The 25,496-nt window shown below is 42.2% G+C and overlaps 1 protein-coding gene across 13 annotated transcripts; it reads right to left on the reverse strand.

Moving 5' to 3' along the window:
• Positions 1-3,136: 3,136 nt before the first annotated feature.
• Positions 3,137-25,192, reverse strand: LOC310696730 (synaptonemal complex central element protein 1-like). Of its 13 annotated transcripts, none has more exons than XR_014520698.1 (13): positions 25,062-25,192; positions 22,385-22,447; positions 20,790-20,849; positions 19,790-19,864; positions 16,279-16,326; positions 13,610-13,664; positions 12,933-13,022; positions 10,831-10,894; positions 9,290-9,350; positions 7,553-7,667; positions 5,822-6,160; positions 4,701-5,494; positions 3,137-3,596 (listed from the first exon to the last, which is right to left on the reverse strand). XR_014520698.1 is itself a non-coding variant. In XM_083482641.1 (13 exons), exons 1-12 carry the CDS (start codon positions 25,078-25,080, stop codon positions 5,055-5,057), a joined length of 798 nt encoding a protein of 265 aa, XP_083338767.1. In that variant the 5' UTR covers positions 25,081-25,192; the 3' UTR covers positions 3,137-3,257; positions 5,014-5,054. The 13 variants fall into 13 exon arrangements, 11 of the variants coding, with proteins under 11 accessions (XP_083338767.1, XP_083338762.1, XP_083338764.1 ...); XM_083482641.1 differs by having other exon boundaries at positions 3,137-3,257; positions 5,014-5,112; positions 6,071-6,160; XM_083482636.1 differs by lacking the exon at positions 25,062-25,192 and adding an exon at positions 24,482-24,581 and having other exon boundaries at positions 3,137-3,257; positions 5,014-5,112; positions 6,071-6,160.
• Between the last annotated feature and the right edge of the window lie 304 nt (positions 25,193-25,496).

A 25,496-nucleotide genomic window follows, 5' to 3' on the forward strand; every position in this document is an offset into this window, starting at 1 on the left:
CTTGTATTTCTAGGTTGTGAATCGCCCTGAGATCTACAGACAAAGGGCCTATACAAGTTTAGCAATAATAATAATAATGGTGAGTTCGGTTTATAAAAAAGAAAAAAAACTGGTAAACTAGAGTGTACTGTAATTGTTAATGGATGTCACTGCATACTTCCAAGTGTAAAAATACCGAGTGGTTGTGATTTTAAAATACTTCTGGTTGAAAGAATGGATTAAATTAGAAAATAAGGATTTGTTAGACTTAGAGGGGTTTGATAACAGATTTGGATGGCATGCGTACCTATGGTGTGAGAAGAAGAAAATTCATAAAGGCTTTGAGAACCACATCTTCCGAGTTCCTTTAATTGAAGTTTGGGATAGGTATAAAAGCCTACTAGAACCTAAAGTACCACACTGGTTATCTCCACTAGAAGTTATGAGTGTAAGGAAAATCAATATGAGAGGTAATTGGATCACATGTGGCCAACTGATATCTAAGGAAGGAGGAAAATGGAAAATGAAACCATATGAACAAGTTAAAGAGTATGTATATGATTGGTTGCACTATTTTCAAATAAATGAAATGTTTAGGAAAGACATTAAAGAATGTGGTTACGCAGACAAAGATTCAAAATTTCAGATAGAAATAATAAACAATGATTCTAAAATTTTATCCAAAATGTATAAGTTGTTGTTAGAATGGAATTTGAAGGATGAAGAAGTTAAATCGGTAATGATACATTGGGCCAGAGACTTTGGTTATAATATACAATTTGAAGACTGGGAAAGATTATGGAAGGAGAATTTAAAATTTACAGCATGTATGACGTTAAAAGAAAATGTTATGAAAATGTTTTATAGATGGTATATAACACCGGTAAAATTAGCGAAAATGTATAAGACATGTAACAAGTGTTGGAAATGTAAAGATAAAGAAGGTTCTTTTCATCATATGTGGTGGGAATGCAAGAAAGTAAAAGGCTTCTGGGAAATGATATACAATGAACTGAAGAAGATACTATAATATACATTTATAAAGAAACCAGAGGCCTTTCTACTAGGAATTTTAGGAAAGGAGATAAAGAGAAAGGACTGTAAATTTTTTCAATATGCAGTGACAGCTGCAAGAGTCTTATTGGCTCAGAAATGGAAACAACAGGAAATACTGACAGTGGAAGAATGGAGAATGAAGCTGCTAGACTATGCTGAGTTGGATAAATTGACTGGGAAGATTAGATACTGAAGAGACCAAAAGTTCATCGAGGACTGGGGAAAATTTGTGGAATATCTGAAAAGTATAAATGAGGGACAGATAACGCTAGAGGGATTTAAAGAGGCACTGTGAAATTTGAAAAGTATTGTTAAAAGGGAATAGAAAGGGAAAGGTTTAAATAATGACAATACAAACTTAAGGAATGCGTAATTTAAATAATGACTATGGATGATTCTCGGAAAAGCTGAAGGAAGTCCAGAAAAGAAATACTCTGTGAAAAATTGGATGTGAAATTGTGTGTTTGTGTTTTTGTTGTAAATTAATAAAAATTATTTTTTTTAAAAAAAAAAGAGTCAAAGGAAATTAATTTCATTTAAAAAATGAACACAGAATTTCACATACTTAAACTTAAATTTAACTTCAACATTTATTTTCCCCCCAGGTGTGGAGATGTATGGATTTTTTTAAAGAGTTTAAGAAGAATTTTACACATGGCAGGTGTTTCAAGTCTTGTTTGTTTTTTAACCTTAGAGTTGATAGAAGCATTGTCGTATGTGATGTGCATCTTTCTCTCCAATTATTTCACTACTCAAGCAGGTTTTGCAAGGTTTGCCAATCCTGCTAAAACCTGTCTGAGCAGAGGTAACAGTGAAACAAAATAAATAACTGTGCCCTTCAGATGATTACCTGGTTTGCATGTAACAGTAAGCCATAAACAATGGCTCACTGTAAGCGAGGAGCAGACTGGTGCACACTGCTCAGTTGTGCCCAGCCCTCTTGTCTTTTTGTGTGCCAGGAGAAAATAAGCCGGAGTACTGGCTTAGCATCATATGCCCTAGCAGCAAGCAAGAACAAACCTTGGCTTCTGCTTTGCCTAGAGTGAAATAAACTATGAGTACAGTGGTACCTCGGGTTACATACTCTTCAGGTTACAAACTCCGCTAACCCAAAAATAGTGCTTCAGGTTAAGAACTTAACTTCAGAATGAGAACAGAAATCGTGCTTCGGCGGTGCAGCAGCAGGAGGCCCCATTAGCTAAAGTGGTGCTTCAGGTTAAGAACAGTTTCAGGTTAAGAACGGACCTCCGGAACAAATTAAGTACTTAACCCGAGGTACCACTGTACTGGTTTGCATGTAAAGATAGGCCAGCACTCTGGTTTATTTCCTCTTGACACAGCACAAGAAGAAGAGGGTGGGTGACTGAGCAACATGCCCTAGCCAACATGTTTCTCATGGGCAGTAAGCTATGATTTGTTTCATACCATGGCTTAGCATTATGTGTGAACTGGGCTGAACACATGCAGATGAGAAGCAGGATTACACTGGCAGATTCTGTACAGACCCTACACATGTAGGTTTAACATTGCAATCAGAAAATCCTGCTTTTTGGAAGATCCCACTCTGATGGCATCTCTCTCCCTTGTTCCACAGGTCAGAGACACATCCCAGAAAATATTGGAAGTAAATCAAATGGTTGGCACTCCTATGCCAACAAGGACAACAAAATAAAAATATTCCTTCCAGTAGCACCTTAGAGACCAACTAAGTTTGTTATTGGTATGAGCTTTTGTGTGCATGCACACTTCTTTGTGCACATACCAATAACATACTTAGTTGGTCTCTAAGGTGCTACTGGAAGGAATTTTCTTATTTTGTTTCGACTACAGCAGACCAACACGGCTACCTACCTGTAACAAGGACAACAAAGTCAGCCGTGACCTGCATTGGGAGCTAGACAAGAAGGAACAAAAGTGGGCTGTCCTCTCACACAGTGAGGTAAACATGCTTAATTTACATAATCCTGCCTAAAAGAGTGAGTGGGAGGGACAACCCATTCTTTCGGATCCCTTCCCACCACTGTAGACCAGTTGTTCTTTTAAATGGAGATTGCAGCTGAAGCATCTTTGCAGCAATGAACATTAAGAACTAAACAAAGAATCCATCAAACTATTTTATTAACAAATGCCTTGCAAATGTTGAGGGTGAAGCAAGGTACCAACATTCCTCAGGGGGTTATCATTTTTCTTGCTACTAAAAGCAAACTTCCACTCGCATGAACCTGCCATGGGATGGGAGGATGAAATGAGAGAATTATCTCTAAAATTCTTATAGCATGTCTTTCTGTGTTGTGAGAAGCGTTGCACTGTTTAGTAAACTAAGTCTTGCCTAAGAACAACCTTACAGTGAAACCTCGTTTTACGTACCACCCTCCTTACGAATGCTTCAAGTAACGAGCACCGCTGACCCGGAAGTAGATGCCCCTAGTTGCAAACTTTGCCCCAGGATGCGAGCGGAAGTCACATGCCGGCGGCACGGACCTCATGTTAAGAACAGTTTCGGCTTGAGAACAGACCTCCGGAACAAATTAAGTTAGTAACCGGAGGTACCACTGTATTTCCTATGATACGGAGGGGGGGGGCATGTCTTCTTCACCACCTTCTTCGCTACAATATATCCATTTATTTCCAATTGCCAATGTCAAAAGGGACTAAAATCTATAAAATTCATAGAAAATCAACATGCCAATTTGCTCAATTTCTCTAGGACTCCATGACACCTTCCCTGTCCTCCATAATCCCTCAAGCAAGGTGTCAAGACCCTAATCCTGTCAAATCGCTCTGCCAAGCCCTTCCTCCGGGCGATGCCAGGTGACAGACTGGACCATACATGGACCATTGTCTTCTCAGGATGTGCTTATCTGCGCATATCTCCAGCTCTGCATATTCCCCCCTCCCTCCTCCATATGTTAATCCGGTGTAACCCAACCTCTTCCTAATGTATTCGTGATGTAATCTGTGTAACCCAACCTCTTCTTAATGTATTCATGATGTAACTGGGATGTATTTTGCACTGTATTCTGGGGACATGGAGGGAAATTTCAAAAGTTCATGTCACCCCTTTCTCGCTGTTCAATCTGGCCTTGAACCTGTTGCGCAATAAACTTGGATCTTCTGCAGTTTGCTCCTGTCTCCGGCTGAGCTCATTTTCTTCCGCAGGGACCCGCGGACTTAGTCCGATGAGCTGGGTGGCAGAGTAACCCCGCACCCAGATTTTACCGTAACAGTTGACGCCCCAACGTGGGGCTTGCGGTTCTCCCGAGCTGCTGACCGGGGGCCCTGAAATCTTCAGCCGGCTCCGGGCCATTTTGCCTGAGAAGATCCTTTTGGACCCCCGGCCATCTTCCGGGCGGTAATCGAAAGCCCTAGGAGTTCAGCCGGGGAGCAAAGAGGGATCCAGCCGGCTTATTCATCAATCCCGGGATCAATGTTGAAGACGCGTGAGTATAAGGAAAAGAAAATCCAGTGCACTGGTGGGTAGGGGTGGAAATCTCCTGGCAACTGAATTCTCTGCCCTCCTCTCTATTGCTCCTTCTTACCTTTCTCTGGGTCCGGTTAGTGAGAGAGACCGTGGACCACCGCTCGGCCCGAAAGGGGGGTTCTGAGCTCTATCTCTTTCTCTAAAACCCTCCAGCCAGCCGCACCAATTGGGAGCCCGAAAACACCTATAATCCACTTTGACCAATAAACCCACATCTTTTAGTTTCTACGTCCTACCAATTTCTTGGCCCGTTTGCAATCACTAGAAGCTCACACATGATCCACTTTGATATTTCAGAGTCAACCCAAGCCTTTAATTTGCTTGGCTTTCTCTTTTGCTCCTTTCATAATCTGTTCTCTCATCTGGTTTTATTTCAGAGTGCCAGACTTGCTCCCTACTCCCAATAGAGTTTGCCTCTGCTTTACATACAACTTCCTATGGGGAAGTGTCCTAACCAGCCTTAAAGTAACAGCCTTAAAGACTCCATAAAAATTAACCTGTACTCTGTATCCTCTGCTGCAGCACTCAGCATCTTAAGCTAATTCTCACTGGTGCTACTATCCTCCATCTCCATCTCTTCCAGTTCTGTTTTTAATCTGAAAGAAGAAAAACAGGATACCCGGCCTCAAAATTTGAGATATGATGGGTACTGTTACAAGGCTACAAAATACCCTATGTGTTTTGGTTCATTCTTCCTTAGGAAGAAATAAAACAGATTAGAGTGCTTCAGTAACTTACCATATCTGAAAAAGTGATAAGCTACAGACTACAGCCACATCTTGTTGGGATCATTCCGAGGCTGTGGAATGAATCAATGTAACTGGGAACATAGAGATTCAAGGAGGCATAGTGAATGGAGTCACAGGTGTCACTTTCCAAAGAGTGGAAGCTGCAGTAATATGGAAGAAGCAGCGCACAACATTTCCCCAGATGCAAAAATGTGGTTACAAAGCATGGATCCACAGGGATTCTCAGGATCTTTGCATTGGGTCACCCCAAATTCACCATCAGATCACATAGCATGTCCATGGCTACAGCCTGCACCAGAAAAATCACACACCCACTGTTGCCTGGGGCTGCAATGGTGCAAAAACGTGGTTACAAAGCATGGATCCACAGGAATTCTCAGGATTTTTGCATTGGGTCACCCCAAATTCACCATCAGATCACATGTCTGTGGCCACAGCATGAAGCACAAAAATGATACATCCACTGTTTCATTCAGAATGTTTTTTCCCCTTGTTTTCCTCCTCTAAAAACGATGTGCGTGTTATGGTCAGGTGCGTGTTATAGAGCGAAAAATACGGTATATAGAATCCTTCAACATTGAGTTTTGCACAAATCCTTTTAGATTCCCAATATTTACACAAATAAGGTATAGAGCCTAGAGTTTGTATTCCATCTCATAGCAAAATCCTTTTTTAAAAATCAAGCACTATGTTCCAAGGACAGAGGATTAAGCTAGCACCCTAGATTCCAGTCTCCTGGCCTAGAATCTTCCAGAGCTGAATCCCAGAACTAGAACCCTCGGTTCACTCCCATCCTTCTGCTCACCTGCTACATCTTTGCTTCAGATCAGAATGGTACTTAGAGACTGCTTCAAGGTATTCTTTTGCTGCCTTCTTTTCCTCTTGAAATAGCTTCCTGGAAATTAAAGGAAGGCAATCAGATGTCCACTCCCAGGGATCCACCTGTCGAACTTCTGCACAAAAAACAGGGCAGGAAGCAGGTCTCTTCCACAAACCCAACTCACATGGGAAAGTCTTCTCCTATTTATACTTCATTTATACTCCTATTTATTCTCTGTAAATTGAAGTCAAGTTATTAGACCTGCAGTGGGGCATCTCTGACCTGCAGGCATAATTTTTCATTTGCAGCATGCCTTAAGTTTGCACTCAGTACTTAAGACATCTTGCCTTCATTTGGGTATGGGTCCTTTGCCACATTAGCTCCACTTGCAGATGGGGAAATGGCACCGCCAAACCTCAATGACCTTGCTTCCTAAGTGGCAAAGGCAGTTAAGCATTGAGGCATTCCTAAGCAAGAACAGGAGAACCTCTGTCTCTTAATCTGACATAGGACTCAGGCCACCCTCTTTCATGCCTCTCTTGGGCTGCCATATGGCCTTCTCCCTGGCTTAGTTACTACAAACCTACCAAGTTACAATATATATACAAAAGTTGAACTAAGTTTCTATACTGGGACAGTAAGGAAAACAAGACATGGAAATGTGTTTAAGTGAGCACAATCTACCATGTTCTTTTGGGGAAGCCCCACTGAAATGAACAAGAGACTATGTATATGTTGCAATGCATACTATTTGGATTTGACTTGTGATTCACTACCAACATTTCCCCATAATATTCTATAACTTGCAGGGAGTTTTTCACAGTCAAGTTATTGTGGAAAGGGCTCCTAGGTTGAATGTTTGAAAATCACTGAATCAGGTGAATTATTACTAGCTTAAAAGGTAAAGGACCCCTGACCATTAGGTCCAGTCATGACCAACTCTGAGGTTGCGGCGCTCAGCTCACTTTACTGGCCGAGGAAGCCGGCGTACAGCTTCCGGGTCATGTGGCCAGCATGACTAAGCCGCTTCTGGTGAACCAGAGCAGCACACGGAAACGCCATTTACCTTCCCGCCAGAGCGGTACCTATTTATCTAGTTGCACTTGGACGTGCTTTCGAACTGCTAGGTTGGCAGGAGCAGGGACCGAGCAACGGGAGCTCACCTCATCGCAGGGATTCGAACCGCCGACCTTCTGATCGGCAAGTCCTAGGCTCTGTGGTTTAACCCACAGCGCCACACGCGTCCCTTATTACTAGCTTACTGAGCCACATTTATGAGGGCATGGCTTGCTTTCAGGGCGAGGTGCACCTGTGGTTCATGCATATTTGGTTTTTTTAAAAGATCGTTTCCTTCCTACTTTAGCACACTTTGCAAATTGATCGTTTATACCTTTAAAAATTGCACATGGTTAACTGAGTTTTAATCAGTATTACACTAAAGGAGGGTCCAGGTTAGCCTATACTCACAAGGCTGTTGCAGCCTCCTGGCTCTTCAGGAACTCCCTCTCCTTAATGAAGACCGACTGGCTAATCAAATCTAATTCATCTTGGGCATGGGCCAGTTTCTCCTGGATCATTTTTTCTGAGGAAATATTACACAGGGATTTTTAAAGGCATATCAAAGTAAATAAGTCCAATTTATCTCAAAAAATGAGGGTGCAGTGGTACCTTGGGTTAAGAACTTAATTCGTTCTGGAGGTCCGTTCTTAACCTGAAACTGTTCTTAACCTGAGGTACTACTTTAGCTAATGGGGCCTCCTGCTGCTGCTGCTGCTGCTGCTGCACCGCCACTGCGCGATTTCTGTTTTCATCCTGTAGCAAAGTTCTTAACCCAAGGTACTATTTCTGGATTAGCAGAGTCTGCAACCTGAAGTGTCTGTAACCTGAAGCGTCTGTGTGATAGGAATTTTGAGGTCTTAGATATATGGTAATGTTCATAACAGCACGTACATAGATCAGCACAAGAAGACCGACCTGAAGCCACTTTGATTCCTAAACTGAGCAAATGTTTTCTCTGCAAGGTCAAAGTGGAAAAGCCTCCCCATTGTCTTTTCCTTCACAAATCCTGTCTTAAGGGTATGTCTGTGTTTGAATAGGGTGTGAGCCTGTGACCTGGCCCAGGAACTAAGTATTTACGTATCATTACAAAGGACTGGCCAGGCTACCCAGGCAATCCAATCAAGTAACCTGCCAGACAGGAGATAAACAAGGACAGGAGAAAAACACATTCAAATTTTCTGTTTTAGACTGCCTTTTTTGTGATGTAGGTATGATATATATGAGGGGTGGTCTTAGGTTACACCCCTTCTGTGATGTATGTAGGGAACCTACGTAAGGACTCTATATAGGCTCTTGGATACCCCATAAGGGAAAAGGGCAATTTTTGTTTACAACATCTGTAACCCAAGGTACCACTGTACTTCCAGACAACAACAGAAGAAGTGTTTTTTGATATATATTTTTGTAATACTGCACTAGTACAGTCTTATTCAGTACTAGTTACATGGGATCTGTTTCCCAAGTAATGCGTAGCTTTCTTCCACTCCCGAACAGGGATCTTCACTTTCTCTTTAAAGCACTCCTGCCACCACCACCATAGCCTCTGCTGCTTCTCCAGGGAGATCATGTGTGTAAACTGATGTACCTGGGGGGGGGTATATGCCTCTCCATTTAAGTAGTTCAGTTTTAGGAGAAATTGCACTCCAGTCTAATCCAATCTGTGACTAGAAACTGCTGCATACAGCAGATAGGGAGTTTATTGTTTTCAAAACTTCTGTTTTTAATTTTACTTTTAAGTATAAAAAGAGGTGAAGGGGACAGGGGTAGCTTTGCCAGTTTTCTACCCTTTTAGCAATAAGTAGGCCCATATTTGAATGGTACACTTGAATGCTTGGCCTCTGGATGAATTTATATTTTTATTAAGATCACAAAATGGTTTTGATATGGGAAGAAGTGAGGAGCTCTGTCACTTCTCACACTAATGATTTCACAGACACTTCCAGTTAAGTATCATTAAAAATGGTTAGCCCACATTCTGCACAGCACACACAAATACAGTTGCCATGCTATCCAGGGAAATAGAGGAGGAATCAAAAGGGTTTGGATGGCATACAAGTAAGTAATATTGTAGAACAATTATGTTTAAGATAACTTTTAGCTTCATGAATTCTCTTAGAAGGTGTCCAAAAAGCCACAGACTCTCACCTTCACTGAGCAAACACTCCTTCTTCTCTCTTATGTCAGCCACTGCTGGTTTCTCCCTAGCCTGAAACACAGCAAACGGAATTCAAGGGAGAGAAATGAGGGGCAAATCTGCCTGTTTTGGTCTCTCTCCATTTCTCATTCTTCCAGTCTTAAGTTCAATCTTCCACATTAGTTTGTGAATTTCTGTTGAAGCTTCATGAAAACTCATCTGCATGTTTGTAAAAATTTGTCCTATTATACATGTTTAGAAGCAATTTTAAGACAGCTGGAATGTTACCCAGTATTGGAAGTAGGCATGGCCACTTAAAGTCCAAATGGCTGTTTCGTGGAAGCAGCCAAAGAAACATAAACATATTCACTTGATGGGAGTGGTACAGTTATCAAGAAGGAGAAGCCAGTTTGACTGCTTTGCTTACTGCTCATGATACAAGCCCCTTATATCCCAAGCCAGATGGACGGGGTAGAAATAATAAAATTATTAATAGTAGTAGTAGTAAAAAAGGTAAAAGACCCCAGGACAGTAAAGTCCCGTCAGATTCAACTATGGGATGTGGCTCTCATCTCTGTTTTCAGGCCAAGAGAGCCAGCATTTTTCCACAGACAGCTTTCTGGGTCATGTGATCAGCATGACTAAACCGCTTCTGGTGCAATGGGACACCGTGATGGAAGCTAGAGTGCACGGAAACACCATTTACCTTCTGCCAACCTTACAATTGGCAAGCCCAAGACACTTGGTGGTTTAGGTACAGGTGGTTTAGTAGTAGGTACAAAACACCTGAATAGGGCTATTGGTTCCATCTCTGGGTATGTTTTTGCTGCTTTAGAGCAACCAATAAGCTATCCAATAATTCTATCAGTGTGTGCCAAGAGTAGCTTTCACACACTTCATAACAGTTATAGTGGCAAAAGGCTAGCTCCATGTGTCATTGGAGCTCAGGTGGCAACAGCTCAGCCCATTTCAGTCTGACATCTTATGTTGCCTCATCCTACATGATGCAAGCTGACCATGCTTTTGGAAGCTACAGAGAAACATCTTTTGAAGTGCCAGTGGACACAGGCGTGCAGTTTGTGGAAAGCAAGGCTAAGGCATGAATGTGGTTCACTAGAGTAACTAGCAACCAATCTGTGAACAAATAAAACTTCTTCCCATGCTCCTTCCACCCCCAATACAGCTTTTATTTCCAATGTACTGAACTGCTCCTCCAGACAGAGCATCTTCCCATTCATACATTTCATCTATCAAAAGAAAGCTAAAGTCCCCATCTCCCATCCTTGCTGCTCAGCACTTCTATATTCTAGCACATTTCTGAATCAAGGCATAGAATACAACAGTCTCCATTTCCAGGTGTTCGCAAATGTTTCAAGTTCATTTGATGTTACTCTGTTTCCAAAGTTAAAGGCAGAATATAGTGACTCTCAACTCTCAGTTTCTACTATATTCACATATTGTCACTTGGACATGAACATTTCTGAAGGTCACTTATCCTGCAGTGGCTTTATAGTAGTTGAGTTCATGGTAAAGACAAAAACCTAGCCCTTACGTAAAGCTCCCAGAGACTCTTGTGCTTCTCCATCAGCTCATTAAGTAGGTGCTCAAACTCCAGTCTGAAGGCATGAAAAATAAAAACAGGACAAGATAGAACAGAGTAAAACTGTTAATGGTGAGAAAGGAACTTTCCTAAAAATTGCCTATGCTAGATCACACCAAGGGGTCATTAGCCCAGAACTCAGTATTCAAGAAGCACCATTCAGATGCCCTTGAAAGAAAGCTCATAAGCAGAGCAAATACCTATCTCCCTCTTCCCCCTCCCCAGAATTATACTGTCCTGAATATGGAGAGTATAATCAGAATTATACTGTCCTGAATATGGAGGTTGAATATTGTTGTTGTTTTATTATATTTCTTACCTGTTTTTCTCACAAAGAGACTTGAAAACTAAAACACAACCAATAAAGCCTAAAAACATATCTATATGGATAAGAGTGGTATCTGAAGTAAAGTGTGCATGCACACGAAAGCTCATACCAATAACTAACTTCGTTGGTCTCTAAGGTGCTACTGGAAGGAATGTTTTTATTTTATATGGATAAGAGACAGGTCTGATAGATGCCATACCACCAAAAGAGGTTGCAAATGCCTGAAACGCTTATAAATTAATGCCTGAAACCCTTTGAAAACCTGGGTAAAGAGGAAAGTATTTGCCTGGCCCTTACAAAAGAAAAAGATGGTGCTCTCTCAGGGGAGAGCATTTCACAAGCAGGAGGCCACCACTGAAAAACCCAATTCTCATGTTGCAATCTAGACCTCCCGGGGAGGGGTCAGATGAAGAAGGGCCTCAGATTACATTGATTTACGCAGAGAGAGGCAGTCCTTGAAGTCCTGAGTCACATACAGTTTTATAGGTTCAAACTACACTTTAAATTGAATCCACTCACTAGCAGCCAGTGGAACCATGCTAGAATTGGTGTTATATGTTGAGACAGTCCTGCCCCAGTAGCAATCTGGCTGCCAAATTCTGCACCAGCTGCAGTTTCTGAACCATCTTCAAAGGCAGCCCCATACGTAACACATTGCAGTAGTCCAACCTGGAGGTTACCAGAGTGTAGACAACAGAAGTTGGGCTTTCCCTGTCATCATAGGGGTAGAGAAAAAAAAAGGTAAAGGACCCATGACAGTTAAGTCCAGTCACAGACAACTCTGGGGTTGCGGTGCTCATCTTGCTTTACATTCCGAGGGAGCTGGTGTTTGTCCACAGACAGTTAAGCCGCTTCTGGCGCAACGCAACACTGAAACCAGAGCAGCGCACGGAAATACTGTTTACCTTCCCCCCGGAGCAGTACCTATTTATCTACTTGCACTTTTTGGCGTGCTTTTGAACTGCTAGGTTGGCAGGAGCTGGGACCAAGCAACGGGAGCTCACCCCATCGCGGGGATTCGAACCGCCGACCGGCAAGCCCAAGAGGCTCAGCTGAAACTGATGGAAGGCACTCTGCATCGTCCAGGCCATTTGAGCCTGAAACATCAACAGCAGATCAAGAAGTACCCCAAGCCACATACCTGCTTCAGCCTCATCCAGAGACCACATCCCATCCATCCAGTCTAGGGAACCACCTACTAACAGTGCCTTTGTCTTGTCTAGCTTAAGCTTCAGTTTATTATCACCCAGTCCATTACTGAGGCAAGACATTGATCTAGCATAGTCATTGCCATGGCTAATAGCAATTGCTAGACTGTCCTGTATAAATTTGGCTACTCCCTTTTTATAGCTATTTAAGCTAGAGGCCATCACTACCTCTTGTAATCAATTCCATTCACTGTGTAAAAGACTGTGTCAGGATTTCACCCAGCCTATTTGGTCTGGCCTGTTAGGCCTTTCCTATCCTATTGTTTCATAATTTATTACGTGCATATTCCCCATCCCAGGCCAAAACCTTCTCTCTAATCGAGTCATCACATGAACAAAGTGGTACTTTTTTATCAGTCCTAAACCTACCAGCAATACCTACCAGCCCACAAGCATTGCAACTTTATTCTACAGAAACTGAAATTTATGGCACTCTTGCTAAAATAATACATATTGCAATTAATTGAAATTGGAATAAAGTGTAACCCAAAACTCTTGTGACCAGAGTCTATAATTACCTCTGGTCTCTTTGCTTTACTCTCTCTTCTTGGATCTTGGCTGTGAGTTCTTCAATTCGCTGCTTGCACTCTAGGTTCATTTTCTGCTGCCTGATAAACATGATAAAGCTGAGGTGTAGAATTGGGCTTCCTCTAAAAAATTTTTTGATGAGCACAGTGGAACTTAAGTTCTGATTAAATATGCATAGGATCAGGCTGTCAGAATACTTACTGACACAGTTCTCATAGAACACTAAGCCAAACTATGGCTTAGCACAGATGTGCATGTGCAGGTTCCTGGAGAAATCACGGTTGCTGTACTCCTTCCCTGCCATCATGCTACCTGGGGCTAAGCCATGGTTTGGCTTAACACATATTTTGAACATGAGCTTGTCTCACTCAGAGCAAACCTTGGTAATAGCTTGTGGCTTGTCTGGAGTGAGGCGATGGATCCTTCTGATTAGAACTGCAACTTTAAAGTTTTGATGTATTCCTCTTTCCTTTACATATATACCCTTCAGTATTTTAATTTTATTTCCTCCCAGTTTCTATTTACATCAGTAGGTTTATGAAGAATTCCAGGGGGGTGGAGGAGGGGATATAAAAGGAAAACATTAAGAAATCTGACACACAAAATAAAGATAAACCACAGAAATAAGACTGATGTCTCATTCTAACCCAGTTGAACCACAGCTCACCTCTGCATCTCTGTTTCTGTCTCTTCACAGTGCAGCTGTACAATTTGTCGTGTCCCTACAGGGAAGAGCTCACCCTGGTTACTCTTTTTATGTATAATATTTCTATCATGACCATATATACATGTTCTCTAACTTTCAACTGACATCAATATTCTTAGTGTCCAAAGAGAAGAAAAAATTGTGTATCTTGTCAAAAAGACTATTCTCAGCAGCAACTCGCTTTTAAATTAATGACAAGCATTATAGTTTCATAGAAGCATTTCAAGGAGTGGATGGAGGAAAGTCCAACTGGAGATTCTAATTGCTAATCCCTGTATTTGACTGACACAGGTCTTTGAAGCTACTAGTTCTGCCTCAATCCTTCCTCATATGAGAAATAAACTGAAGGAGTAGCTATGTTGAACCCAACATACTGTTATTAGTTTGTGGGTGCCAGACACCCATAAGTCCTGAATATACTAAGTGTTAAAATTTAATCAATGCTTGGAGAGTTAAACTGGAAGTCATACTCTTAATAGCTGGATTCAGCTTCTCATGTTCAGGAGATTGCCTGAGAGATGGGCCTTTAACAAAGCTGGAAAACAAAGATAAAGATAGGGAGATGGGACATCAAGAAAGCAAAGACTCTGTGCCACCCTGGGCTCTGAGATAGTTAGCAGGGACAAAGCAGAGTTGAGTTTAGGATTGCATTTGGAGATGATGTGAGCTGGAGGAAAATGTCAGGGCTGGTTCAGCTGTAGGTCAGCACAGAGACTCTGAGACAAGCAGAAAAGTTGATTTTTTTATTCAAGGAAACAAAACACAAACAGAAACCTATGGGCAAGACTGGCCCCAGTATAGCAGTTTCCAGAACTGATGATCTGTGTCTCCTATTTCCGCTTAAGCCTCCTCCCTGTCCACCTGATTCCCCAGCAGTCTTAAGCTCTGTTAGGGAGGGGGGCCCTGCAACCTCTGGGCCCATTGTTGTTCTGCATGCAAAGCCCTCTGTGCCCTTGGAGACAAGGGAGGAGGGGAGCTGAATACAGTAGGACCAGCCCGCTCCTAGGAATTTGTTGCAGCCTCAACCCCCACCTCCTTTCCATCTGCCTGTCCTACATCTCTCTCAATCAAGCCTGTTGCTTGTTCAGTATCCAATGATTCTGCCTCCCCTCTTCATCCTGACTTGTCTTCAATGTCCTGCCTGAGCCTTCCTCTTCTGAGGGTTCTCCAGCTGGAGCCTCCAACCACTCCTCATGCAGCCAGTCCATGACAAAAAATAGTTGCAGTCTGTAAGAATACAACAAGCTGGAGGGAGGCTGAGCCATGGCTGGTGATGTTTGTGATCCAAGGCTGCTGTGGTGATGGGAGAAGCAAGAATCAATGCTGTAAGCCAGTGGTTTTCAACCAGTGTGCCGTGGCACCCTGGGGTGCTTTGAATGATGTTCTGGGTGCTGCAGGCAACACTGGCCTCTGCCCCTCTTTCCTTCCCTCCCTCCTCTGATGCCCTGTCATGTCTCTGCCTCCCAAAGGCTTGCACAGCTGTTTATTGCAGCAGCCCTGGCTATAAGCTCCACAGGCGAGGGGTGCCTCTGGGAGGCACCTCTCTTTGGCGTGGGGGTGGGTGAGCAGCTCAGAGACCAGGGACGGCGTCAGCAACTGCCCAGAGGACTCCCAAGAAGAGGAGAGGGGAGAGGAGAGGAGAGGAAGCTAAGGGAACACTCCACAAGGGAGGGTGTTCCAAAAAGGGTGAGGGGCTGCTGGCTCTGTAGGTGACATAACTGAGCTACTGAGCTCCATTGGGGTGCCACAGAAAGAATGTACTGTAGTAGGTTAAGGGAGCTGTGGACCCAAGGTTGAAAACCTCTGCTGTAAGCACCTTTATCATAGACTCAGATCGTATATATGTGTAAATAAACAATATATCCTAAAGACACCACTGTCTCCTCTGTGCCTTGTTCTCAAAGGAAACACGAACCCCGAGTAAGCACCTGCCCCCCTGGAATCTTGCACTGCTCAGAGGTTGGGGTGGCATGTAACAATAAAAAATTTAAGTGTACACCAGTCACAGTTAATGTATTTCCTACAAAATAGTGTGGACATTAGCCTCCCTATCCGTTGTGGGGGAGCATCTACATCAGTCATCATTGTCTTCCTTACAGGGAGTTCTTTGCACCACTCCTCTGTTCAGAACAGATGATGGGTGGATGTCCAGTCCTGGCATCCCATGAAATGCTGACATACTTAAGGGAATGTGTTCAATGTAGGAGAGGCTGAGCCAGTGTACACAAGAACTGAGCAGGAAGAGCCAATTGTATTGTAGATTTCTGAGGGATGTTTACTGAGACCCTTTGCAGGTGCCATACAAAATACTGGCAGGCACCGTGGTACTTATGGGTAGTTCACTGACATCCCCTGATCTTCACTAATGATACCTCAGATAATACCCAATAGGTATTTACCGGTATGTCATTCTTGAAGGCACATTACACACTGCAGTTAAAGTAATAGTAATACAGTATATGGACTACCTAAGGGAAAGTTTTCATATTTACTCAGATAAAGGATATATAATCAGACCCAGTACTGAGAAAATGGACTCTGTCCCTGCAAAAAAAGCAGAGATGCTTTGGAAGTGTGCTAAAACTTGATTGTGCTGAAGACCCCAAAAAAACTCCCCTTCTTGCTGTCACCTTTCATTTCACTCCATATTTCCTCAAGGCTTGATTTCTCAGCATTTACTGCAAAAGGAAAAGAGCTCATTTAGCTGCTACCTTGTTTCTTTATTAATAACATAATCAGCCATTCACTCAAAGTTCCCAAATAATGCATACCTAGTAAAAAAAAATTAACAATAAAAAGCTGTAATAAACTACTACATCCACATAGGTCATTAAAAAAAAAATCACAATGCAGCATAGCCCACAAAGAGGCCTGGACTAGTTGCTCTCATTTGCTCTTTTATTTTTTCTGTTGTTTTTATGTTCAATATATGAATTTCACTTTTATCTGCTATATAAATGCTTTTTGCAATAAATAGCAGGATAAATAAATAGAATTAGAAATGTTTTAAATAAATAAAACAAACACAATGATGGACTAGATGGGCATTTGGTCTGATTTGGCAGGGCTCTTATGTTCTTAAGAACTTACTGGTAATTTTATTATGTAGATACTTTGAAAGTGGCCTCAAAAAACCAGCTATAAATCACAGCAACTACCAGGCTTCTAATCTACTGCTATTCCCAACACAAGTGCCGATAGAACATTATAGAAAATGCTTTAGAGGAATTTTCCCCAAAATCGAGAATAAAATATAAAATATTGATAGATGCAAAAGAATGAGGTTTTTCCCTGCCGGATATGAGACTATACTATGAGGCATCCTGTCTTTGTTGGTTGAAAGAATGGATGACATTAGAGAATTCACATATTCTAGACTTAGAAAATCATGACAATATTTATGATTGGGACACTTATTTATGGTATGAAAAGGTGAAAGTTCATAAGAGATTTATAAATCATATAATTAGGGGGAAAATTGTATAGAGTTTGGGATAAATATAAGAATTTATTAGAGGTAAAACACCACTTTGGCTCTCACCGTTGGAAGCTATAGCGGTAAAGAATATGATAGAAGGGTAGACAGCTTATAGAAATTTATTAAAACAAAAGGGAGAGTATACTTTTTTAAAAAATTGAGGAATTATCAGGAAAATTATCATTTGAATGAAGAATTTAAGAAAAACAGGATACGAGGGTTTGGGGAACTAATATCACATCTGGAGAGAGACCTGTTGGAATGGAATGTAAAAGTGCTATCTAAAATGTATAAAATATTATTGGAATGGGAGACAAAGGATGAGCAAGTAAAATATTCAATGATACATTGGGCAATAGGTATTGGTCATAATATAGATATGGAAGCATGGGAACAATTGTGGAATATGGATATAAAATTTACAGCATATTTAAGAGGAAGTTATATGAAAATATTGATCGTATCTAACACCGAGTAAATTGGCAAAAATGTATAAATCTCAATCAAATAAGAGTTGGAAATGTAAAGACAAAGAAGATTCTTTTTATAATATATGGTGGTCTTGTAGTAAGGTTAAGGCTTACTGGGAAATGATATATAATAAAATGAAAATGATGTTTAAAATAATGTTCGTAAAAAAACCCCCAGAAGCTTTTCTCTTGGGAATTATAACTACCTAAACTGTATAGAAACTTATTCATGTATGCGACTACAGTGGCAAGAATGCTACTTGCCCAAAAATGAAAAGAAGAAGTTCCAGCAAAGGAAGAATGGATACAAAAACTTGCGGAATATGCAGAAATGGTGAAGCTTACTGGAAGAATAAGAAATAAAGATAAAAAACTTTTTATAAAAGAATGGAAATGGTTTATTGAATATTTACAGATAAATTGTAAACAAATAGAAACATTGGCAGGATTATTGTAATAATCTGCAGTTTCATAAGAGTATATATTTTTAAAAGACTAATAAATGAGCAAATTAAGTTAATTTGGATATGCAGAAGATATTAAAAATTTAAGGAACAGCAGAAAGAGGGGGAAGGAAGTCAAGTTTTGAAATGTCAAAATGATTGTAAAATCAGTAAAATGTATAAATCTGAAAAGTATAAATAGAGTGCAGCAGCAGCAGGAGCAACAACAACAACACACAAACAGGAATTTCCCCCAATAATTTCATCTGTAGTTTGCTTTAAGCTAGAGGTTTGGTCATCCTTTTTAAAATGTATATATATCATCCCAAAACCCAGCTTGACAGATCTAGCAAAAATATAAATCTTGCACAGAATAACCTTTGACCTCTATATTCTTAGATTATGAATAGTGTTAACTAGAGTAATAGGGAGCTTTGGGCACAACCTGGGCAAAATTTCAGTAAGCTTATTCTCAACACTGGCATATCTAAAAGAATGCCTGACATCAACTTGCCTGAAGTCTCACACACTAAAGCACACACAGCTACTAAATACAGTGGCGTAGCGTGGAGGGGTATGGGGGCCGTGGCCAAGGGGGCACAATATGGGAGGCGGAAACCAAGTGCCCCCTCAGATACCTCGCGCCCTGCCGGCAGCGGGGGCTGGAGAGCACGGAAGGTGAAGATCGATCACCCTCTGTGTGTCCCACCCACGCCTGGCGCGTCATTGCAGCTCCCCCTTCCCAAGGTCAATCCCAGGGGCAGAGAGCGGCTGCAGTGCCTGGCCTGCCCGGCCATTGTTTCTCTGTCCCCAGGCCAAGCCTGACCCGGAGGGCGGAGAGAGGCTGTGGCACGTGAGGAAGCTCCGGCCGAGAGAGGAGAGTTGGCCCACTTCCAGGACTGGGGCACGTGAGTGTGCCAGTGCCACCGCAGCCTCCCTCCATGCACTATTTACCTACACTCTGCCATTGACTAAATCAGAGGCCAGCAAACATTTCCAGCAGGGGCCAGTCCACTGTCCCTCAGACCTGGGGGGGGGGGCTATATTTGTTTGGGGGGGGAGTGAATGAATTCCTATGCCAAACAAATAACCCAGAGATGCATTTTAAATAAAAGCACACATTCTACTCATGTAAAAACACGCTGATTCGCAGACCGTCCACAGGCCAGATTTAGAAGGCAATTGGGCCGGATCCAGCCCAAGTTTGCCTACCCATGGACTAAATATTGCTGCTGGTGGAAGAGAAAACTAGAAACCTGTTATATATTAAATCTGGTGGCAGCAGTAGTCACCAGCATCCCCCCCCCCAATGCATTTGAAGCAGAGCAGCATAATCTAAGCAGTGAAAACCTGGAACCTCAGTCACAGTACGCTTTAAATGTAATCAACCATTCTTAAATTGTGGTGGTGCTAATGCTCCAGTGGCCAGGGAAAGAATAGAATCCTGCTAGGTATAGAATGAGGCTTATTGAAATACAATGCGTTGTTTTCAGTAGAGCTGTTCTCAATTCACACACCAGTGCTCCTCTGAAAAAGAGCTTTTATGTCTAGAGCAAAACTTTCAGATTAAATCTGTGTGTTGTCCATAGTCAGAAAAACAGCTACATGGTGCAACTGAATCGCAATCAAGACTTAAAATACAAATTGGAATAAGAGAAGTGCTTGAATTATTCAGGTCAAGTAGTTCAGTGAGCATTCCCTCAATGCTTCATATAGTCCATGTTTGCCACATGGTGCTAAAGTTACCTACATATTTCCAGTTCCCTTTGCAGTGTCTTGCTATGCTCATTTGCCTCAGAGAGCTCCTCACTTAATATCTTCTTGGCTGGAAAAAAACACACCCAGATATACACACTACAGAGGACTAAGAATAAGCACTAAAGAGTAAATAATGAATGGAGAACAACTAAAACCAGTGGGCTGGCTCCCACTAAGGAGTCCCATCGTTGAAAGGATTTACACTTGTACAAGAGAACACCCTCCTCTGCAACTAGACCTCAGAACCTCCCAATTGGCATCATCCTCTTTGACTCCTCAACATAATGTTGTTGTTGTTGTTGTTTAGTCGTTTAGTCGTGTCCGATTCTTCGTGACCCCATGGACCAGAGCACGCCAGGCACCCCATGGACCAGAGCACGCCTCAACATAATAGTCAATATAAACCGAAATAAGATAAAATTTACTATTATAATCCATTCATTATCACAATTCATTATTACAAAGTCTCCAAACCACACTAGCAACCACTCAATCACACACCACACCAATCGCTCACTCAAAAACTCCTTCCTTCACAAACACTTTTTCATCTCCAAAACTAGGGCCACCAGATGCAGAAGATGACAGGATTCCTGAACCTTTTGAGAGTTGAGTAGAAGGGGGAATTTAAACAGGTGTATGGAGCAGGGGGTCTTACTAGGCATCAAGGAAGGAGTTGGGGGTACTGTGGTGCTTGCAACCACCACCATAACAACCCCAGGAACAGGCCCAGAAAGGTGATGGGAGTCATGCATTCAGAAACAGTATTGAGAGGCAAAAACAGAGGCTTTCAGAAATACTTAAATACTGAAACTGCTTTTGTGCCACTTACTGGACTCTTGTATTTTCATTTTCTCTTTGGGAGCCACACCTTAGAAAATCCTGCCTTTTCAAGTCAAAGGAGCCTGACTTGGCATCCTTTGCGCAAGGGTACACCTTGCTCTGCAAAAGATTCTGCATACCCATTGCTAACCTCTTTGCACTCTTCTTACCTTGCTGCAGTTTATTGATCCTTTTTACTAGCTCTTCAACTTTTGGCTCCAGAATTTCCACTACAAAAGGGAGAAGAAATCTTACCTTTAACCAGATTCTTAACTATGCTAATTACTAACAGAATAGTGATTACTTTAAAACATCCTAATTGTATGAATTCATCATATGATTATATTGAACAGCATGACATAGCTCACAAGCCTTGATGCTGTGTTTTATGTTTCCTCATGCAGCCTCTGTTAGGACAGTTTTCTTCCTTCCCCAAAATCCCCTCCTCACAAACATTTTTTCCTCAAATCTTCCACTTTTCCCTCCCCTTGCAGCTTCAGGTCAAGTCCATGCTGCCTCTAGGTGGTCATGTATCCTATCGACTAGGTATAGTCCTATTTGAAGGGCTCTCCAATCAAACTTCTAAAGAGAAAGAACTAAAAAAAGGGGGAGCAGGAGGGGTCTAGAAGTTGCCAGTCAAGAGTTGTCCCTCTAACCTGGGCAACAGACTGAGCCAGGACACAGCTCATGTGGTCAATCTTCCCCACTATGGCAAGGTGTACCGTAATTCTATATAAAGCTTAGTAATTATTTAATAAATTGCCATTTATACATATACATTAGTGTATGAAATTAGTGTCCTCTTTTGCTCTTTTTTGGCCATGTGTAAGTGCCAACCCTATGTCTCTCTCTCTCTCTCTCTCTCTCTCTCTCTCTCTCTCTCTCTCTCTCTCTTTATGGCCTCCACACCACTCACCGTTTCTTTTAATGGATTCCCCAGGTTTGTCCACCCCAACTTCTACAGAGTAATGAAGTCACTATGTACCGTATATATATTAACCACATATTTTTTATGCCCCACCAAGAAGCACAGAAGAAATGATGCAATGTGTATTTCATCTCCTGGAGGGCATGGAAACATCTGGAGGGCATGGAAACATACTACTGTATACCAGGGGTCGGCAACCTGCAGCCCATGGACCACAAGCGGCCCACAGGTCGTTTAAACAGCCCCTGAGCTCCCTCTGAACCGAGCTGCCCGCTCAGCGAGTCCCCCGCACGCTGCGCTACACCAGTGCAGCATGGAGACTCACTTCCACAGCGCTGGAAATCGCGTCTGCACAGACGCAGACGCCGGAAATCGCATCTACACAGATGTGATCCAGCCCACAGAGCAATCTCGGCAGGAGTGAACCGCCCCAGGCAAGGTAAACCTTGCCGACTCCTGGTACAGGCAACCCTGGCAACTGTAGCTTGTTGTGGGTGCTGGGAATTGTAGCTCTAGCAAGGGGAAAACAACAGTTCCCAGGAAAGCCATGCCTGTTAAAGAGGTATAAAAGTGCTTTAAATGTATGGTCTGGACATGACTAGATCAACAAATTACAACAAATGTAAATACCAATTACTACAAAGAAAAGTCAGAAATCCATCCCTTTAAAGGTGTTTTCCAGCTTTTCTGGTACTAAGAGCAGATAAAATTAACTGTTCCAGTTCCCAGCAACCCTTTATACACTTTGCTGTTATCATCTGCATGCCCCGTTCTCTACTTGGATGCTTAGTTCCTGGTTATTTCCTTCTAACCATTTGGTGTATAGATTCAAAATACCATTCTGCATTTGTTTCACAAGTGACAGAATCTCTTCCATTTTCGTTGCAAAGTCCCAGGGATCTGGAGAGAGAACAAAAGCAAACACAGAATTGTCTAGATGTTGCCATAACTCAGCATCCACCACATAAGGTCAGTCACAAAAGAAGATGTTGAGTCAGCCACGTGAAAACCCAGGGGCCACTGAGGCCTTCTGCAGCTTCCTTTGTAAATGTAAAGGGACCCCTGACAGGTAAGTCCAGTCGTGAACGACGCTCATCTCGCTTTACTAGCCGAGGGAGCCGGCGTTTGTCTGCAGACAGTTTTTCTGGGTCATGTGGCCAGCATGACTAAGCCACTTCTGGCAAACCAGAGCAGCGCACAGAAACGCCATTTACCTTCCCGCCGGAGGGGTACCTATTTATCTACTTGCACTTGACGTGCTTTTGAACTGCTAAGTAGGCAGGAGCCGGGACCGAACAACAGGAGCTCACCCCGTCGCAGGGATTCGAACTGCTGACCTTCCGATCGGCAAGCCCTAGGCTCTGTGGTTTAGATCACATCACCACCCACATCCCTTTAGCTTGCTTTTTATGGAACAGTTATTCTCTCATCCTCAATTCTACATTTGAAAAGGGAACAGCAGTGATCTTTTTTCACATGGTTATTAAGAGGAAAACAAGACTATACAACATTTTGCACATGGAAAGGGTGATAGAAATTCTAATAACAAGTTTTCAAATTTACTAGAATGCCAAGATTCTCAGCAACTGAGCTCTTCAGACAGGCTTTCTTTCATAGCTAGATAAATGAATCGTTATTGCAGATATCCACTTGTTAGGGTTTTAGTCTTGGTTTTAAAATATTTGGTTTTGTGTTTTTAAATGTTTTTATTTTATGTGCAAATCACCTTGAGGCAGTGGTTTAGAATGCAATTAATAAATCAATTGTAACAACAACAACAAATGTAGATGTGAAACACCTGCCAATGTTAGACAGGTGGGATACGAGAGAACTGCCCAAACGGTGGAACTCCCTCCTGAGATTTGTTCACCTGTCATGGTTATCTTCCAGATGATAAGTGAAGTATACCCTTCTCACTTGGGCTTTTAAATATATTTAGGATTCCGCCAATCTTAACAGATTTTTTGATGGCTAATCTTTTGTTTTTCTGCTTTTATGATGTTGCTTATTTCATAAATAAATAATTTTGTTTTAAAAGGAGTATACATTATGGGTTAGGCAGCAATCCTGTACTCCCTCACTGAAAAGTAAGCCTCCCTAATTCAAAGAAAGCTACTTCTGCATCCATTGCACCATTAGAAGACAGGATGTATATTCCTTGGTAAGAATATATGAATATATAAGAGCTGGATTATCAACTCCATATCCTTCCAAGACGGTTTAGCTGCTATCTGTACAGATCTAGCTGCTGTGTCCTGCAGGTGGGAACATAGCTGACAAGTTTATGTTTAGCTCGCAGGTTACAGTGGGTGGTATTCAACAAAGGCTTACTCTGAGTAGACTCACTGAAATTAATAATCATTACTTAATTAGGTCAATTAATTTCAATGAGTCTACTCAGAGTCAGCCTTTGCTGAAAACCACTCGGAAACTGGCAAGGAAAGGTTGAACACCGTGTTGCTTCTCCCTTCAAAAAGCATCCCTAGCCAAAGCTGTTTTTTCTTCACAAAAAATATGCTATTCATAGTTGAAGAGATACTTTTCCTTGGGCTGTGTAAAGATAATGAGAAAGTATGTATTCCACCCTGTTTTGTTCTTATTCTTCTGTATTTTTGTTATGCTTTCTTTCTTTTTTAAGTGTGCTGTTTGTTCTTCACATTTGAGGGGAACCTGCCCTTTATCCCTTAGCTGATGGCCTTTCTGGCCATGTTTTGCACCCATTTTTCTTGCTTTTAATACATAAAACATGTTTGGAAGACTCCACATAAAGTTTTATGGATGCAGAGCAAAATCTTAAGGATTCAGAGGGCAGTTTCCCAGAGCTCAGGAGGGAAATGATGGTTGTTTATTTCCATGTGTTAACCAGCTTCTCATTGCCCAACACTAAGCCTAAGCTTTTCCTTTCCCCCTTTTTCTTATTTAAGGAAAACTCACTGTGCAGAGAAAAATATGAAGGTTTGATAGAGCTGCTGAGCTTTGTAAGGGAAATGTGACCATTTAGCTCTGGCATACCCAACATGGTTTTCAGCGCCTGCTAAAATCAATCCTGTTTCAACAGGCCTACGTGGATACTTAGAAAGCTGAGGTAATTTTAAACTGCTTTCGTATTTCAACTCTTGTATGTTTTAAAGTAGGGTTGTAAATTTATTCTGATTATATTGGCTTATCTTTTTGTAAACCGTTTTGAGGGTTTGTTTCTTTTTTTACAATCAAGTGGTAAACAAACCAAGTGTCCCTGTGATCCTGGCAGCCTCCTCTGTCCCTCAGCCGGCTTGGTACCTGTCAAGGCCCTCTCCCCATTTTAATCTTCTTCAGTGGAGGGGCTTTTGGGGTGGGGGCTGTTTTATGGAAGGGGTGGCCAGGCCAGTTATTCTTGAGCGCCTTTTGGTCTTGCTGCCCATCCTTCCCTCCCTCCTGTTTCTTCTCACAGGTGACTCTGAGATCTCCTTGCCTTCCCTCTCCCCTCCATGTTCAAGCTAGCAAAGTATTTGGGAGTGCTGGGTTCTCCTCTCACCTGGATCGTTTCCCTCCATCGCGGTTCCCTCGTTCCTCTTGCAGCAGCCGCTGCTTCCAGCCTGGTCTGGCGCTCCAGAACCTTGGGCTTGGCCCGCCCTTTCTCAACTGCCCCTTTGGCTTCTCCCTGTTCTTCAGAAACAGCCAGCCTCAGGGGTCCCACCCCAAAGGAAAGCAAACTTTTGGGTTCACAGCAACCATGACTCTGCAACCCCAGCAAGAACCAGGCCCAAATATACACTTCCCAAGAAAAGGGCTTCAAACATGTGCATGACAAGGAGAGGAGGAAGTGTGACTCTGGTCCCAGGTCTCCAGGGGTCTATTAGGCTCCTTCAATGACACCTTCCCACACAGCCCGGCTATTCTCAACCGCTCAGCTCATTCCTCAGGGGTATGAGAGCCCGCCAATGTGAATCTGGCTGGCAGGATTTGAACA

This window comes from Podarcis liolepis (assembly GCF_965112155.1).
Source record: "Podarcis liolepis genome assembly, chromosome: 17".
NCBI classification, from domain to species: domain Eukaryota; kingdom Metazoa; phylum Chordata; class Lepidosauria; order Squamata; family Lacertidae; genus Podarcis; species Podarcis liolepis.